The 17,751-nt window shown below is 36.4% G+C and overlaps 1 protein-coding gene across 1 annotated transcript in view; it reads right to left on the bottom strand.

The window, feature by feature from the left end:
- Positions 1-572: 572 nt before the first annotated feature.
- The window catches only part of LOC114252628 (uncharacterized), a 71,016-nt gene continuing 53,837 nt past the window's right edge, over positions 573-17,751 (bottom strand). The window contains exons 5-13 of the mRNA XM_028187187.2: positions 14,919-15,155; positions 14,082-14,188; positions 11,795-12,014; positions 10,621-10,770; positions 9,703-9,849; positions 7,641-7,802; positions 4,158-4,372; positions 3,165-4,085; positions 573-2,730 (exon numbers count right to left, since the gene is read on the bottom strand). Coding sequence (XP_028042988.2) covers positions 2,184-2,730; positions 3,165-4,085; positions 4,158-4,372; positions 7,641-7,802; positions 9,703-9,849; positions 10,621-10,770; positions 11,795-12,014; positions 14,082-14,188; positions 14,919-15,155 — 2,706 coding nt within the window. The 3' untranslated portion in view covers positions 573-2,183. The remainder of the gene's footprint in view (positions 2,731-3,164; positions 4,086-4,157; positions 4,373-7,640; positions 7,803-9,702; positions 9,850-10,620; positions 10,771-11,794; positions 12,015-14,081; positions 14,189-14,918; positions 15,156-17,751) is intronic.

Consider the following 17,751-nt stretch of genomic DNA (forward strand, 5'->3'; position numbering starts at 1 on the left):
GAGCTGTATGCCACAGCGTACGATAAAGAAATTCACTGTTGCTTTTTAATTTTTACTCACTTTTACTGGTGGTAGGACCTCTTGTGAGTCCGCACGGGTAGGTACCACCGCCGCGCCTATTTCTGCCGTGAAGCAGTAATGCGTTTCGGCTTGAAGGGTGAGGCAGCCGTTGTAACTATACTGAGACCTTACAACTTATATCTCAAGGTGGGTGGCGCATTTACGTTGTGGATGTCTATGGGCTCCAGTAACCACTTAACAACTGGTGGGCTGTGAGCTCGTCCACCCACATAAGCAATAAAAAAAAAACTCACACTCCAATCTGGTACCCCATTGCGGTAGCATCTAGCGCATACGTAATAACTTTTAATGGCCCTAGCGTTTTGTCCATACTAATCATACAGTACTTATCACTGGCGGAATTAAATCGTTTAAAAAAACATGTTTACTATTGCCATATGTTCGTTTTACGATGCCCAAATCACATAGGCTACACATGTAACATTATTTTCTTGTGTACCGAACTAATAAATTAATTATGACGCATAGAAGGAAAAAAAAAGAGAAAAACAGATTTTTAGAAATTACTTTAATATTTCCTTTTACGTTGAAATAATTACAGACTTTAAAAATCTTAAGTCTATAATTTATTTACATTCACTACTTAAGTTAGTTACAACCTTATTATACGTTTTTACAAGGAATCTTAGTAAATTCATATATTATACTGTTAATATAATCTACGATTTTTACATACTATATCACATTTTTGTTTTATAGCTAGTTCTCGTCATTTGAATGCAGGTACAATCATTTTTGGAGCTTCAAAAATATAATCATTACGCGTTGAGCGTTTCACAATTATTTTTTTCCGTTCAATCGAGAATGCAATTTACAAGAATTCAATAAATACTATTGTTTTTGAATATATATATATAACTTATTTACAGTTTTGCAATGATTTGAATTTCCAAAGACACAAATCTGTCCGCGGAGCATGCAAAAGTTGAGGAATCAAGAAACAAGTTTTGCTTAGTGAGACAACAACAACATTTCATTAACATCCTATAAATATTATTTTATTTTTACATTATAAAGGTAACAGTCACTTTAAATTAAAATAGTCAACAAAAACTAAATAAAAAATTTGAATACACAAATAAATCACCATGTTTACCCTAACTTGAGCTCACTGTTAATACTTAGTGGCATCTCGTGGATGTCGTAAAGCCAACTGAGATATTCATTGCGGACATGATACTTATAGATGCTAGGGCATATTGTGAACCCGCACGGGTAGATGCCAACATTCTGTTCATTCTTACCGCGAAGCAATCATGCTTCACATTGTGAACCATTGCAATCATTATGCAATACAATTAAAACTTCAATCTCACGTCTGAAGGTCAATAACACACACACACGTTATGCTGGCCGTTAGCTTTTTGTGTCCTTTCTGCTTATAAGATTTGTAATTTATATATTTATTTATTGTATGTATTTCACAAAAAACTGTAAATCGCTACTGTAACTGAACATAGTGTAACGTGCAAATCTACTAGTTGTAATATAATATAGATATATATAGGCCTCGGTAACTACTTAATATCAGTGAAAGGTATTCGAAATTTTGCTTATTAGATCGGGACTAATAAAATTAAGAATCAAGCCGAAATTCATAATTCAAACATACATACTTATACATAGCAGTACATATCAACAATTAACTCAATGATTCAGAGCATGGATTTCGAGAGTCACTGTCTTTTTTTAATTATTATTAGTACAAAATTAATTGTTTCCTACTGAGTTGTATCTTAAAATTGTATTGTCAAGCGTTTTATGTACAATAAGATATGTTTTTTGATGAGAATAAAGTTACGTACTGTGACATTGATGAATTTCATTAAACACATTCAGTGTACTTGCTACAGACTTAAATAGAAAATTTACATTATGTACAAACGATCTACAGAGATATTTTTATACAATACAAAACAAGCCAAGTTAGCTTAAAATACATAATTTCGTATTAAAAATCAATTAGAATTCACCAAAATAAGAGGCACTTACGCCGATTTCAGTCTTCGATCTTAGACAACACAATGAACCGATACGCAGTTTGTCAGTCGTTTCGAAGAGCTCAAATCTTAAACAGTGGTTTCTAATAGATCTGGGCTGGGTCAACAAAAACCATCTTTCAAGTCGGGATAACCTAAATCAGGCATAGCTCTTCTTGAACCGTTACCTCTAGAATTTTCGTAGCGCATATTTCGGCTTCCCCTTCCCAGACTAGCATACCTTGTATCTGCCAGCTTATCTCTTTGTGCTACTTCGTCGTAATACCTCGCATCGTTTAAGCCAGCACTATATTTCTGGCTCAAAGAATATTTGTCTATTGTCGCATATTTCTGGACTGTGGCATACTGGCGTGACGCTTCGGGGACTCCATTAGCTTTGGCTCTGTCAAAGGGCCTTTCTTCAGTAGGTATTGCTCCATCTAGTCTAGCTTTAAATTCTTTGTCCTTTCGTTTTCGCTTTTTACAAGCACAGAAAGCTATTAGAACTGCACATATCAGCAAAGCCACGCCTCCAGCGGCCATAATGTAGGGAGGAGGCATTGACAATCTGAACGAGCAGTTGGAATCGTCTTCGTCGTAACCCGAAGGACAGTGGGCGCTTCCATCACACCACAGTGCAATAGGAATACACGCATTTAATTCGGGACAGCTATTGGAAAAAAATTAGAGCTTAATAAATTTTAAAACCTGCTTTGAAGCTTTTTGTCCCTCAATAACGTTCATAAATTTATTCATGTTTTCTTTTAAATTTAATATTGACAGAGTAAAAATGAAGTTTAATATTTTATGTTTTGCGAAATTTGTGAAATTAGTGATAAGCGCTTAGATGTATTTTATATGCAATCAAAATTATCCGAATTTTTTAAATCATTATTGAGAACGAGCTCACGGCCCACCTCGTATTAAGCTTAGAGACATTAAACATTAATGTCGTCACACAGCTTACCCTCACGACATGAGGTTGAAATCCCATTTATATTATACAGCGGCTATCCCATTCTTCAAACCGGAAAATAAGATTGCTTCGCCACGGCGTCAATAGAAAGCATTTTATGAAATAAAGAAAAATGCACCATTAATTACCTGTGGAGACAATCAAATGAAACGGCTTCAGGTAAGACATTTGTGTCAGGGTCATGATCAAAGTTAGGTTTCTTCATCAGCTCAATCCACTTTATTGAATAATCTGCTTGTTCGTGCTGAAGAAAGTCAATAACGTAGCTTCGTGCGTGAGGTTTTAGAGATGTTTCTAATGGAGTCTCAGAAGATTTCCAGTCAGGAGAAAACAATTCCAAGTTGTTGTTTATATCAGGACATATCTCTTTGGATCGAGTTGTATCGCGAGCTTCGTAAATATAAAGTCTGTTTGGAGTAGAGCAGAACGATGATGAAGACGTTATCTCATACCCTGGAACCTTTACATATAAATATCTACCCTGAACCGGGGAAATATCATCACCTCCAGGTTCAATTAACCATGGTCTATGAACACAAGCAACTTCTGCCCTTACGCTCTCTGATATAACGTTCCTGTCACCGACAATCTCTGGCACTATAGTCATTTGTCTTTTATCATAGAGCCGAATTTCTCCACTGCTTCCTCTAACGCGTCTTTCACCCCAACCAGTAGAACATACAGTATCATCACCAGGACCGGTCGGAATAAATTTATATTCTCCCTCAAAGGCAAAATCGTCATAATCCTCTGTAATATTCATCATTGTTACAGTAAAATTTACTTCAACTACTGGTGCAGTTAATGTGTGTATATTTATAGGCTCTGATCGATTTGTGCAAATACAGTCGCGTTGAATCGGAACTCCCACCCAAGGGAACTCCGTGATAATGATCTGAGCAAACCCTTCACCCCCGATAGTTCTTCTCGGAGGCCTATCGCATTTCCAGCGACTTGTGCGGGAATCTTTGTGTGTACCGCAATGTTTGTTCCCAAAAAAGGTATTCAGAAAGGTCAACTGAACCCTCTCGCCCTGTTTTGCTTCAAATCTAAAATACAATACAATTGTAAAAGCATTTCAATATTTCAGGATAACCTAATTTTAAGAATAAAATAATTACCTTAAAATACAGGTTAAGTTTTGTGCTCCGCCGCGTCCATAGTAAAATATGGCTCGTGGGGCCTGGAACCTTCCAGAATATGTCAGAGCTGATTTAAAGACTCTATCGCAAGCGGACTTTGAATCTGTCAAAGGCTGTCCTTGTTCACTCACATCGACGAATTCATACCGTAGTAAAAACGATACCGGATATAATGCGGACCCTTGACGTAGTTCCTGTAACCAAAGTTCCCAAAATTAGATTTTTGTCAAAACATTATTCGTCCTTCTCCGTTTTCGTTCAACGTTATAATGAAACTTTTCGTTTGAGTATTGTGGCTTTTAATTTAGAATCGGGAGATACAACAGAAGCTTCTGACTTGAGGTCGGTCAGGAGAAGAAACAAGATAAAAATCCGTGTACCGATTGTTTCGTTTTATCTGATATGTGTAATATATATCATTATAACCAAATACTTACATACTTTTTTATATACTTATTATTCATAAACTACACATATAATATCTTTGAATAATGAATATCCTATTTTTAAACAGCTAATTAAATTATTCTAGAATTCCACGAATAACTACACTTCCTAATCGGTATATTAAGAGTATTTACAAAGATTGTAATTCCATATATAATAACAATCTTTTCAAATTTACTATAATAAAAATGACGTAAGGTTATTGTACAACATGAAAGGTGTGTTAAATGACTGTTGATTAAATGTTGTTGGTGAAGTGGAGTTCTTATTAACAGCTAATGGGAAAAGTTATTGTACCAAGACGAATGAGAAGTAAGCTTCAAATATTTAGTTAGAAACTTGCTTCAGACCTACGAACGTTGAATTTAATATTGTATAATAAAGCAGCTCCCAACTACTGAGTTCAATAACTTGCTTGAGACCAGGTTACCTAAATTAACTAGAACGATAACTGGCTCGTGCTGGCGTGAATATTGATAGATGGTGTATTTGAAGATAAGTAAAGCTTATTCACGGGAAAAATAAATATTCACGTATTTTCTTAATATCGTTTGTTCACCTACATTCATTAAATTCTTGTTTTTATTTATTTATTTTTTCCTACCTAAGCTGATAGCCTTGAGAGGCTATTTCAGCGTCACCTTAACTAGTAGGTGAGCTCACGGGGCTCAAACCGGAGTGATGCTAACACTGATCCTAGCAAGAGCAGTGCTTTGCAGAATCTATGTACCACCGGATCGGAAACGCGACCCACTGAGAATATCCGGCGAGAAACTGAGTGAGCTGTGTCTATTAATTGGTCTATGTATATAGTTTCAATACAACATCCAGTTTTTCTGTCGTGTGCATTTCAATCACAAACTATTTAATAAATGATATTAGTACTTCTACGAAATGAAGAATCGAAATTTTAATGCGCTCCGACATCCAATCTCAGTGCTTAGACGTGTTTCATTTAGCAATGGCACTCAGTGAAACTTGGCAATAACGCGGCAATACTAAAGCATTCTATCAGTGGAGCACAGAGCACGTGCTCGCTGCATTATTCACCATGGCAAATGCAACGGCGTCGCGCGGGCGTGACTTATCTACCCGGCTGCGATGAATGTTTCACCGGGCGGAAAACTTCGCGAACAAACCAGGGGAATGGGGTAAGAAAAATAATATCGTCGTTACCCCTCAGGGAACAGATGCTTTGAATATCTTTGACGGATCGATAGGAGACGTGACGAAATTTGTTACAATCTTTGTTTATCCAACAAATACTGAGTGAAAGCGAGAACGTGTTGCAGTTATATCATAAGTAATACAGTCAAACCTGGATAAGAGAGAGTTCAAGGGAGCACAATATCATTCTCGCTCATAGAGGTTTCTCACTAACCCGAGTTTCTCGCTAATGCTCCCTCTGAATTTCCTTTCGCGATTTTCCGGATTCAAACGCATTCACTATTTTAAGTTTATCACTTAATGACAGTACTTTAATTTTCCGTTCTGACATGATGCAGAACAGAACTTTCCTTCGCAATTGATTAACGATAAACTGAGTAAGTCCGACAAACAGGACGGTACACAAGCACACGTGTCCATTCGAAAAGAATGCGATAAAATAACAACATTATTTAGTTCCACGAAATAGAATAGGTTCAATATTGACGAGAAAACAATTCAAAAACAATGGAAGGAAGTTCCAAAAAAGTTAAGAATGAGTCATAAAATAGCAGATGTTAAATTAGTAATTTGTTTTTTCATTTGTTCCCCCTAAATAATATAAATAAATAAAGCTCGACTGTCGCTTATAGAGGTATAGATAAGTAGCAGTCTCACTTACGGAGGTCTATGAGGGAAAAACGACTCTCTCTTACAGAGGTTTCTGTTTCTCTCTAATAGAGGTTTTGGGAGCTTAAAATGACGGGTCCTGGCTATTACTCTCACTTATAGAGTTTTCTCACTTATCCAGTTCTCACTTACCCAGGTTTGACTGTATATGATTTCTCATAATTATTATCAAAAGTGTTGGTAATAACTTTTATTGTTAGTTCGAGCGTTCTAAAAATTTTAAATTCGTAGGATTCTATGAATATCATAACTAGTTCGGTTAGATGAATTGAAATTTCGATAGCTGTGCGTTTCAAGTAAACTGCCGGTGAGTGCATTTTCGTCTCGAGGTTTATTTACGGATGGCGACCATTTCAGTAAAAAATAGCGGACTGTGTAAACAAAGATAAACGAGCTATGTTCTGTTACGAATTTCCCTGACTCTGGCCATTTGATACTAAGCTCCAGATATGCACAATGCATTGCCCAAGCGTTTTATTCTTTCGCGTATTTGTAAACGCTCTATGCGTGCTATTGATTAAAATAAGTGTATTTACTGTGTAAAGTGCGTCCCGTTTTTATTGCACTGCACTGTATCATTCAACCGGCTGCATACACGAGCACACCCCAAATGGAAGTTAAATATTTGCCGCTGTAATTAGCTCAGCTTCTGCACTGAGATTGTTTGCGCACGTTTTAGTTTTACCGTCTAACATGTAAATCTTTTATATGTGTTTTTGCGACAGAATTTAATTAAGTCACTGTAAGAATAAAATTAAATATTTATCAGTCAAGAGGCACGTTCTGTGGTGCATAATTATAACGAGATATATTTATTTATTTTTTATTGCCTAGATGGGTGGTCGAGCTCACAGCCCACCTGGTGTTAAGTGGTTACTGGAGCTCATAGACATCTACAACGTAAATGCGCCACCCACGTTGAGATATAAGTTCTAAGGTCTCAGTATAGTTACAACGGCTGCCCCACCCTTCAAGCCGAAACGCATTACTGCTTCACGGCAGAAATAGGCGGGACGGTGGTACCTACCCGTGCGGACTCACAAGAGGTCCTATCACCAGTAAATTAATTTAAAAGACTACTTATTAATTAATTAAAAAAAATACTTTTGTATATGATACATAATTGTTTCACTATCATATTAGATTTTTTTTAAATATGCTTGCAATTATAATACTTACCTGAAGAATTGTCAAAGCAGGTCCGGTAGTGATGTAGCTCTCCGAAGGAGCGCAGGGCCGCGTCGCCCTTGTAGAATTTGACAAAAGCGCATGATCGCATAGTCGCGGAGATTCCTCACGACAGAACGAACCAAGTAGAGATCTCTGATCCGTCATATCCAACTGATAGATGAAGTAACAAAAAAATACATTATAACCTTTACCTTCGTTCCATTGTGTGTCTTAGAATTAGCATTGAAAAAAATTGTGTTCTTTTAAAATTCTATCTTATCTATTAAATTCTTCTCGCATTAGATATTCCAAAGTAAGCCAACCTGAAATTAGCATATTTTCTGTATGATCAATTTATTTGCGTAAACAATACCATAAATAAAATAATTGGGTCCGTTTTATCCAATTATCTGGTTCCATAAAAATTCCGTGCCGAGTCAAAAAATTTATTCATTAATACAGTTCAGGAACCGTTCACGAATTGTATTCGTAAGTGAACGGAAGAACTTTTCTGATTAAAGTGGGAAAAAAAACCGATAAGCAACCACCGCTTATCCATTCTTAATGCAAACAGAAGATTCTGGAATGAATGGAACGAAACACCGCACTGCAGTTTGTCGGGGAACCCAGTAAAAGTGCTAGAGCACATTAAAGAAAATGAATGTTTGGCTGCCGACGTCAAGCAGCGAGCTTTAAGCTACTTGGCAAAGTGAATCGCTATAGCCCAAGAAGGTAGGACTAACGGTACCATACGAATGGTATGGAGATAATAATAAAAATATAACTCTTTATTTAACACCACATGTACAGAGTAAGCATATAAAATTAAAATAAACGGTGACATAAATTGACGGCCTTATCGCTAAAAGCGATCTCTTCCAGGCAACCTATCAGGGAGAGGAATAAGCAAACTAGCATGGACGGTGCTATATCTTAATAAATTTGCATAAAAATATATACCTTTTTTTTCACTTTTTTTTTACAATATAAGATAGACTTATATAAGATTAAATACAAGGATACAATAAAGGAGATTTAACTATTAGCTGAGAATAAATTCAGTGTCTCAACAGGAACGTTCACAGCAATTAGCATTGGTTTGGCTGTGCTCCTGGCATTGTTGGCGAGCATGAGTGGTGCTGACCATTCACGATCAGGAGGGCTCACGTTTCCCTAGGAAGGCAATAATAAAAAAACAGCACGAACATTATGTTAATCTGGTCGATTTTCCTTCGAAGAACAAAATCTGCCGTTAATTTGCATAGCCTAGACTTTTACCGGGTAGAACATAAAATTTTATATGAAACCTTCCGTACTGTGATTCGGAATACAATAACAATTTAAATACTTTATTTTTACTGCTCGAACACCAACGATTGTTCTCTGAGCAAGAAAGTTTGATCATAACAGTTCTTGAATGTATATTTACGCGTTCAGAATTCGCATAAGCATATTTTGTGTAAACACAAAATTGTATTTGATTTCCGTTTATGAATAGTTGAACGCATTTCAAAGAATTCAATGGTTTTTTTTAACGATCACTCAATTTAACCTCCTTACTTAATAAACCATAAATTCATTAGTTATGCTATAATCAAATACAAATAATTTGTTTGTAATTGTTTATTGCACAATATGACCATGAGTTGCCAGCCCACTGCTTAGTGGTTAAAAGCACCGCAATTGGCGACACACGGTCGAAGTTACAATTGTATTGGAATACGTAGTATTACTCAATAATATTTTAGAATCCAAATGGACGTATCTATAATGGAACTATACTGCAGATTAGCTGCGCGTTTCTGATTATGCCGCTTTTACATCGAACACTTGCCAATTCAGTTCTCGTCGTATATTTCCTTCTTCAAACGAGGCTTGTGAGCAGTATTAAGCGGTAGGCAGCGGCTTGGCTCTGCCCCTGGCATTGCTGAAGTCCATGGGCGACGGTAACCACTCACCATCAGGTGTGCCGTATGGTCGATTGCCTACAAGGACCATAAAAAAAAATCTCACCAACTAACCTACTTGTAAGGGGAAAATTAATGTTGAGTTATAATAAAAGGCGTTTCACCTTCCTATCGAGGTCGGCGTCGGGGGCAGCCCCGTCCCAAATAGTCAATTGAGACGAACAATCTTGCTGCTGATCAAAACCTGCCGGCTCAGTTCCAGCCGAATGATATTTCACAAACGACACCCATACTATTTCATTTGAACGACCCTGGAAACGATAAATCTTGTAGTTTGGAGTCAGCGAATTCTCGGGGCTCGGGATTCGAGATTACGTCAGTCGAAGTGGTCAAGGGAACGAGCCACGTTTGATGTGCTAATAGGTATTTTTATTGACTTCTAAAACAACATTTTATTTAAAGTAAAAGCACTAATACATATACATATGTACATAACATTATTTTTCCAAAATAGGTATTTAAAATTACTAGTAGTCTCTTAGTAGTCAGAATTCGACTATAACTAATTGAAATTATAAGTTTGAACATTATTATGGTCCTCTTGTCAAATATTTCAAATCACAGATTCCGCCAATACTACACTATAGACAAATAATATTAATCTATTCTCCATTTGACCACATACTTTAAGCAATGACAAAAGTTTGACAATAAACAAAGAGTATATATGTATATGCGTTGTGTCAAATACATGGTAGTGCGTGCGTGTAATGTTTTTTTTATTGATTTAATTTTTTTTTTTTTTGTATAAAAAAAATAAAATTCTGCACTTCTCTATATTCTCTATAAGTGCGGGAAAATTCATACTCATCCATCCCCGCGATTTTCGTAAAAAGGGGTACAAAGTTTTTGCTTCACGCGTTAATATATAGATTATAAATTCTGAAATTTTAATACTGGTTTTAACCATAAACGCCAAAAAGGGAATAAGGTGATTTAAAAAAAAAGTTAAATTCTGGTGAGACCGCAGCACACATCACATCACATGCGACCACAAAGATTTATTAGGCTATCACACGTACCTGAAAATAGTAGACGCACGATGTATTTGGAGGTAGCGAGTGTCTTGGATTCCTGAGTATTCCGCTAGTTTTGTCAGAAGAACGTAAAACAAAACGGCACCTGCCGTCTGTGCGCACGTACGAATGAGAATCTTTGTCCACATACAAAACCTGAACAGTTGTGGTTATTAAAGTTTTCCATGCAGTAATTGGATTTTGTTCAGTTATGACGACGATTTCACTAATAAATAGCTTTAAGTTGAAACCAGACTACATAAACACCACATGTCTAACTAATATAACAGCTGCCTTAAAATTCAAGCCATAAGCTGTGACTATTTCGCTGGAGAAAATAGCGTGATAGTGGTATGGGTTAGCGATACTCCTAGTGTTCATTACGAAAATTGGTAAATTTTGCGGTCGAATCTTTACAATAAAATTTTAATATCGCGGGAGACATTCATGAACACACGCCGTATGTATTTCGTTAGAAAATTGGATAACCACTCGTCGCCTGTGAGATTTGAACTTCGAGAGAGGTACGTCACTTGATACTATACTCGATTTCTAGTGATTCATAACAGTTTTTTTTATCGAAGTTTAGACTGAAATTATCATAGATAAAATCTTGCTTTTTTCGCGTATCAGACGTAACTGATATAAAACTGTGCAGACTTATACATATTTTCAGCTGAGGAAATCTCGATTTAGCTGCTATATAAGACCATTATATGCTATAGAAGATATTAGTAGTATGCTAAATCAGAGTATCATTATTACCCTGCCCTTCTCCCAGTCACCCGGGGTCGGCGCAACATGTTTTCTCCTTCCATACTCTTCTATCATATACCATTTCTTCTCTCACTTCCCTCTTACCCATGTCGTCTTTCACCCAATCCATCCATTTCTTCTTAGGTCTACCTCTTCCTCTATATCCTTCCACATTCATAGTTAACATTCTCTTACCAACCTCACACTCATTTCGTCTCATCACATGTCCATACCATCCCAAACGCGCACTTCTCAGCTTCTCTGTCACAGGTGAACCTTTCAGACTTCCTCTAACATATTCATTCCGTATTCTATCCATTGTCGTTACTCTACACATCCATCGCAACATTCGCATCTCTGCTGCATGCAATCGCCTAAATCAGAGTAATGAACATGAAATAAAATAAAAAGCAAAATTCTTTACCTGAACCTCCAATTCAAACCCGGGTAAGTAGCTCAACGGTACCGGATGAAATGGATTGTCGTAAGGTGACGTATGAAACTCCAGTAACATGTTCGGACCTCTACTGATAATATCCGGTACAGCATCTCCTCCGCAAAGTCGCACTAATACTGGCGAATCTCTAGTGGATCCATCCCAAACTGTTAAGTAATCCTGAACTACGTTACATTGATCCCATATTCTGAAACAAAAGAAATTGGTTCATAGAAGATTTGAAAATCTAACATAAGTAATTGTAATTCAAACGCTACACAGCCCACTGAGTTTCTCGCCGGATTTTCTCAGTGGGTCGCGATTCCGATCCGGTGGTAAATTCTGCGAAGCACAGCTCTTACTCGGCTAGCGTTAGCAAATTACCTCAGATTGAGCCCGTGAGCTCACCTACCCATCCACGTGTAGCTAGGAATAATCCCTTTACGATACAGCGAATAGGTAGGGAAAAAGAGAAAAAAAAAAATTCAAACCATTAAGCTTTAAACGCTGTATAGAGTTCATACTTGCAAAATCAATATTACGCAATACTAAAAACACAAACAAATTTGATTGTGAGATAAGCTCTAATAGTTTGAAAAATCCCTGGGGACTTCCAAACAGGCAAAAATAAAAAAAATAACGATTTTTGTAATCCTGATTTACGTTAACAAACAAAAATAGTTTATTTTGTCGATGTGTATAGAAAATTTTGTTTGATCATTTTTCCCGCTCAATTAATGTGTCATATAAAAATTGTTAAAAAAAATGTTTATACTCTAATAACGTCTATTAACACACCGATAACTAGCGCGGTTAAGTATAACCTACCTGCCTACAGCTACGTCGAAGCAGTAATGCGATTCTGTTTGAAGGTTCGACGTCATTAATAATTCAAACTAAGTCATCAAATTACCAAAATACATGGATTTTATGAATAGTTAAAATGGAAGCTTAATTTCGCGGGCGGGTGACGTTATTGTAGTCTAGACGTAGAATTCGTTCTGATTTGTGTATTGTAAGGATTCGATTATCATCTCGTTGATCGCTTGCTTGAATCTTTTGAAATAAGCAAACAATAAAACTACGCAGTGGAACCAAAATTTCAATAAAAGGAATCGATCGAGTATAATAATTTGTTTTTATGTAGACGAAACTTTTAATTTATGTAGAACAAGTTTTACAACATATTTAATTTCCATTTCGGATTTTTTTATACTTGAAATGTTATATAATCTCTACTTATATATATAAAAATGAATTGCTGTTCGTTAGTCTCGCTAAAACTCGAGAACGGCTGGACCGATTTGGCTAATTTTGGTCTTGAATTATTCGTGGAAGTCCAGAGAAGTTTTAAAAGGTGACAAAATATGAAAATGCTCGGAATTATATACCTAAAAACAAACAATTTTGTTTTTCCTTTGATGTGTCCCCCGTAGGACGGATTCCTTTTGTTTGTTTTAAGTTTATTTTATACAAAAGTTTAGGTCTTTTATTTATCGATTGAGTCGAAGTCACTACGAAGTCTGCTGGGTCAGCTAGTTATGAATATTAATTTAATAATTAAAACGTAAAATGAATGAAATAAACAAAAGATTAAACAGTACATGTTGTTCGTGTAATGTATCTATATAATAAATAGTTCACATATTGTTGAAGGAGCTATCGAGGCCACCTAATGTTAAGTGTTTATTGGAGCCTATAGACATCACAACGTTTATGCCACCACTCTTTCCTTGAGACATGGGGTTGAAGTCACCACTGTGTATCACTCTTGTCGAAAGGTGGTACAGAATTACTTACTCATAAAACGCCATATTGAACGTCATACATATGCGCTCTCACCTTCTAGTATCTGTGGGTTCATATACACACATAACAAAGATCAAAATGTAACATCACATTTATTCTAATTAAGTTCTCTGTCAATAATATGTCAACAAAACTATAAGTGGAAGGAATTTTGAGGAATAACTATTAACAAAAAACAAAAAAAAATTATAAAAATAAGGATTTTTACTGGTGGTAGGACCTCTTGTGAGTCCGCGCGGGTAGGTACCACCGCCCTGCCTATTTCTTACCGTGAAGCAGTAATGCGTTTCGGTTGAAGAGCGGGGCAGCCGTTGTAACTATACTGAGACCTTAGAACTTATATCTCAAGGTGGGTGGCGCATTTACGTTGTAGATGTCTATGGGCTCCAGTAGCCACTTAACACCAGGTGGGCAGTGAGCTCGTCCACTCAACTAAGCAATAAAAAAAACAGATAAAATTACTCACTTTAAAACACGTTGACTTCTATCGTACTTCACTATTTGGTCTTTGATATGAATTTTGTGGCTGTTCGTCTGTCGAACTGCCAGCAGCACATGTTTATCGGCTGGTATCTGCAAAAATATTCTTTATTACCAACTCTTAAAGCCGGCTTTGGAATATTAAATAAGGATATAACTTTAATATGTACCCGAAGGCGTGACCGTAAGCCTTCGTGTGAATTTACATTAATAATTAAGTAGGAGGGTTACCAAATATGGGTTTATTTGTTCTCTGAGAATATACTTTGGGATTTGGGTTTTATTTTATTAAAAAGTTACACAGTGTAGAAACAGATTTTAACGCTATGTGTTCAAAATGTTTCAATAATCAAATAAAAAAGATGTGTGGTGTCGTGGGACACCGGAACGAAGTTCCTTATTATAAAAATATAAATTTTAAGTTATATTCGAGGTATAAAGAAAATAAAACTGGAGGTTTCGCAACAACCCACGCTCATTCGGTACGAACTTATTGTGGTACACTTCATTCACGGTTGTTTGCATAAGAGTTAGTGTATTGCGCAAACGAACGCCCTGAGATCGTGGTCAATGAATGATAAAAAAATATGTTATTTTTTGTACGTTATTACAAAGCTAAGTCGTACACTGTGTGCATTACTAATTTGTACGTTATTACAAAGTTAAGTCGTAGACTGTGTGCATTACTAATAAAAATCTTACGTTACGGACGTTTTTCCCGGTTAGGATAACCCTGGGCATCGTCCCATATTGAACATCGTACCATAATCCAAAACATCAAAAACATTATAAAGTTTCAGAAATATAAGAAAATCACTCTTACCTTAGTATGTTCGATTCGGTATGTACAAGTAGCGTTGCGAGGATACACTCCAGGAAAGTTTGGTGACTGTATGCGGCAGGCCCTCAGATCACAGTCGCTAAGGATGCAGTCACAGTATGTACCAGGGATCCTCTCTCCCCTCCACGCCCCTACAGTCGCATTTCCGTATCGCAGCCGAGCTTCGCTTCGCCTCAAAAACTTGTAAGCCAACTTGAAGTCGAAATTGTAGCCAACACCCTGTAACAAGTTGGGCTGTCACCAGAACAAATAGCTAAATATAAATGGAACTTCGCTCATTAACGTTTCGGCTTTAATTTGAATTTCACCGTTTTGTTGGATCTTCGTTTAGCTTTGTTTTCGTATATCCGTCGTTTTGGGCTCTCATTTCAATATATTCGCGTTAAAGTATTGTTATTGTGATGAAGTATTAGTGGAGATACGTTTGTTATATAAAGTTGCAATCATAAAATTTGAGAACAAATTTTCTTAGTGAAATATATATATATTTTTTTATTGCTTAGATGTGTGGACGAGCTCACAGCCCACCTGGTGTTAAGTGGTTACTGGAGCCCATAGACATCTACAACGTAAATGCGCCACCCACCTTGAGATATAGTTCTAAGGTCTCAGTATAGTCACAACGGCTGCCCCACCCTTCAAACCGAAACGCATTACTGCTTCACGGCAGAAATAGGCGGGGGGGGTGGTACCTACCCGCGAGGACTTACAAGAGGTCCTACCACCAGTAAAATCTAAAAAAAAATTATTTTACCTAAATAACAGGTTTGAAATTTTGCTGAGATGCAAACATTCTATTTGATGTGTGATATCGATAAGATCAACAATGACTATATCAGAAGGAGTTTAATAGTAAAAAAAAGTTGAAGGCCAGATTTAAGAAATTTTAAAAATACGTTCTTTGATTTTTTATTGCCTAGATGAGTCAACAAACTCACGGATAACCTGGTGTTAAGTGGTTACTGGAATACAAGGATACGACATTTGGTTTGAATCTGAATTTAATTTAAACACAGCTATCCCAACGTTTATTAATTTCATTATTATTGATTATTTTGTTTTTGGTAAGGATATATTATATTGTCTTTTTAATGGCCCTTGTAGGCAAACGAGCACACGCCCACCTGATAGTGAGTGGTTACCGTCGCCCATTGACTTCAGTAATGCCAGGGACAGAGCCAAGCCGCTTCCTACCGTTTATATGTATATGTACGATAAAAATATTATTAAAACAGTAATAAATTAATCTCACCATGTGTAATAGGAGCATCAGTTCCTTGTGTATTTTTTGAATTATAGCATTCATAGCAATACTGTGCTAACCAAGCATATTAGGAATAAAAATACAAGACAAAAAAAATCGATAAATCTTAAAAAAAGAGATAATCAAATTCGAAATCAACTCAAATTGTAAATAAAAAAATGTTCCGTAGCGGTTTCACAACACGACTTACGATCAGTAAAAAGCCATAAATGTAGAAGTCGTTTCTGACCATTTGCTTAGTACGTACATATTTCCTTAGAGACTTTTTACCTGTATACGGAATTTTAACGCCGGCAAAGAACCGTCGCTTAATATGAGTACACACCCAGTGTTCTTATTCTTGAGGCGACGACTCCAAAACTCACTTGGTGAGATGGGAAATGTTCAAATTATACATATAACTTGAAAATCATCTTATTTAAAATTAACGATCAACACAACAAAATCGAAAAATGTCCACGACCCAGGAATTCCAAACGGAATCTTCGAAGCGAAAATTCCGTTATTAAATTATGGAATTAAGGCTGTAATAACATTAATTATTGTAATTGCGAGCTGGGCTCATCCCGTGCGGCCCCTAGAGGGCATCCGTAATCGTCGCCTAATTAATTGATCGAAAGTTCAACCCTTGGTGCACATAATACGGCTGCTAAAAGCAGATAAAGGAAAGGCGGTGAACCGTGAAAGCGGGGCGATGTGAAATATTAGTCAAGTCACAGGCGAAAACATGTAGTTAGTTACGTTACGTCAGTAAAACACAAAGGGATGCTTAGTAAGTGACTCTTAATGAAGATAAATACCGTTGTTCATTTATACGGATTAACTTTGCAACACGCAAAAACTCTAATTAAACATGTCACGCTGTGTTATTAACAAGTTGTGTATCAAATAACGAGCTAGCTCGGCGTGTTTGTTTTCTTCCGGGCTAGAGAGAGTAGTCGCGAACGGAACGCGGAAAAGGGAATAATTTTATTGTGTCACTTTAAGATGTATTGGTAACGTTCCCGAAAATGAACACAGGGGAATAACGAGTGACTCGGGACGCGATAGCAAACAAAGAAGGTAATTTTGATATATTATTTTCAAAATAAATCATAACTAAAAGTTCTTCGTTACTTTTACGTTACATTGCTGGTCGATGAACATAAGAATACTAAAACGACATTATTGTAGGCTTAACTAAATACCCGTATTATTTTATCCATAGATGTTGATGTAGTATAGTTCATTCCAGTTTTCGCTAGGAACAGTTTAATTGAAACTCTGCTTGAGGAAAAAAATCATCTTCTTAGCTAAGCTTAATTAAAGCGTCATTTGAATAATTTTGAAAGCGACTTCGTACCAAAAATACACAAGATCGACACGATAAACACGTAATCATTTTCAAATATATTCTTTTAAACTAAAAGTAAATAAATAATATTTACTAACAATCACGCCACGTTAACTGGTCCCGTGCTAAGTTCGTAAAGAACTTGTGTTACAGGTACCAGATAACGGAAATAAATGTAAGATTTTTATAAAAAACATACTTAAATTTAATATACATCC

The sequence above is a fragment of the Bombyx mandarina genome, chromosome 08 (assembly GCF_030267445.1).
Source record: "Bombyx mandarina strain Sakado chromosome 08, ASM3026744v2".
Lineage (NCBI taxonomy): Eukaryota > Metazoa > Arthropoda > Insecta > Lepidoptera > Bombycidae > Bombyx > Bombyx mandarina.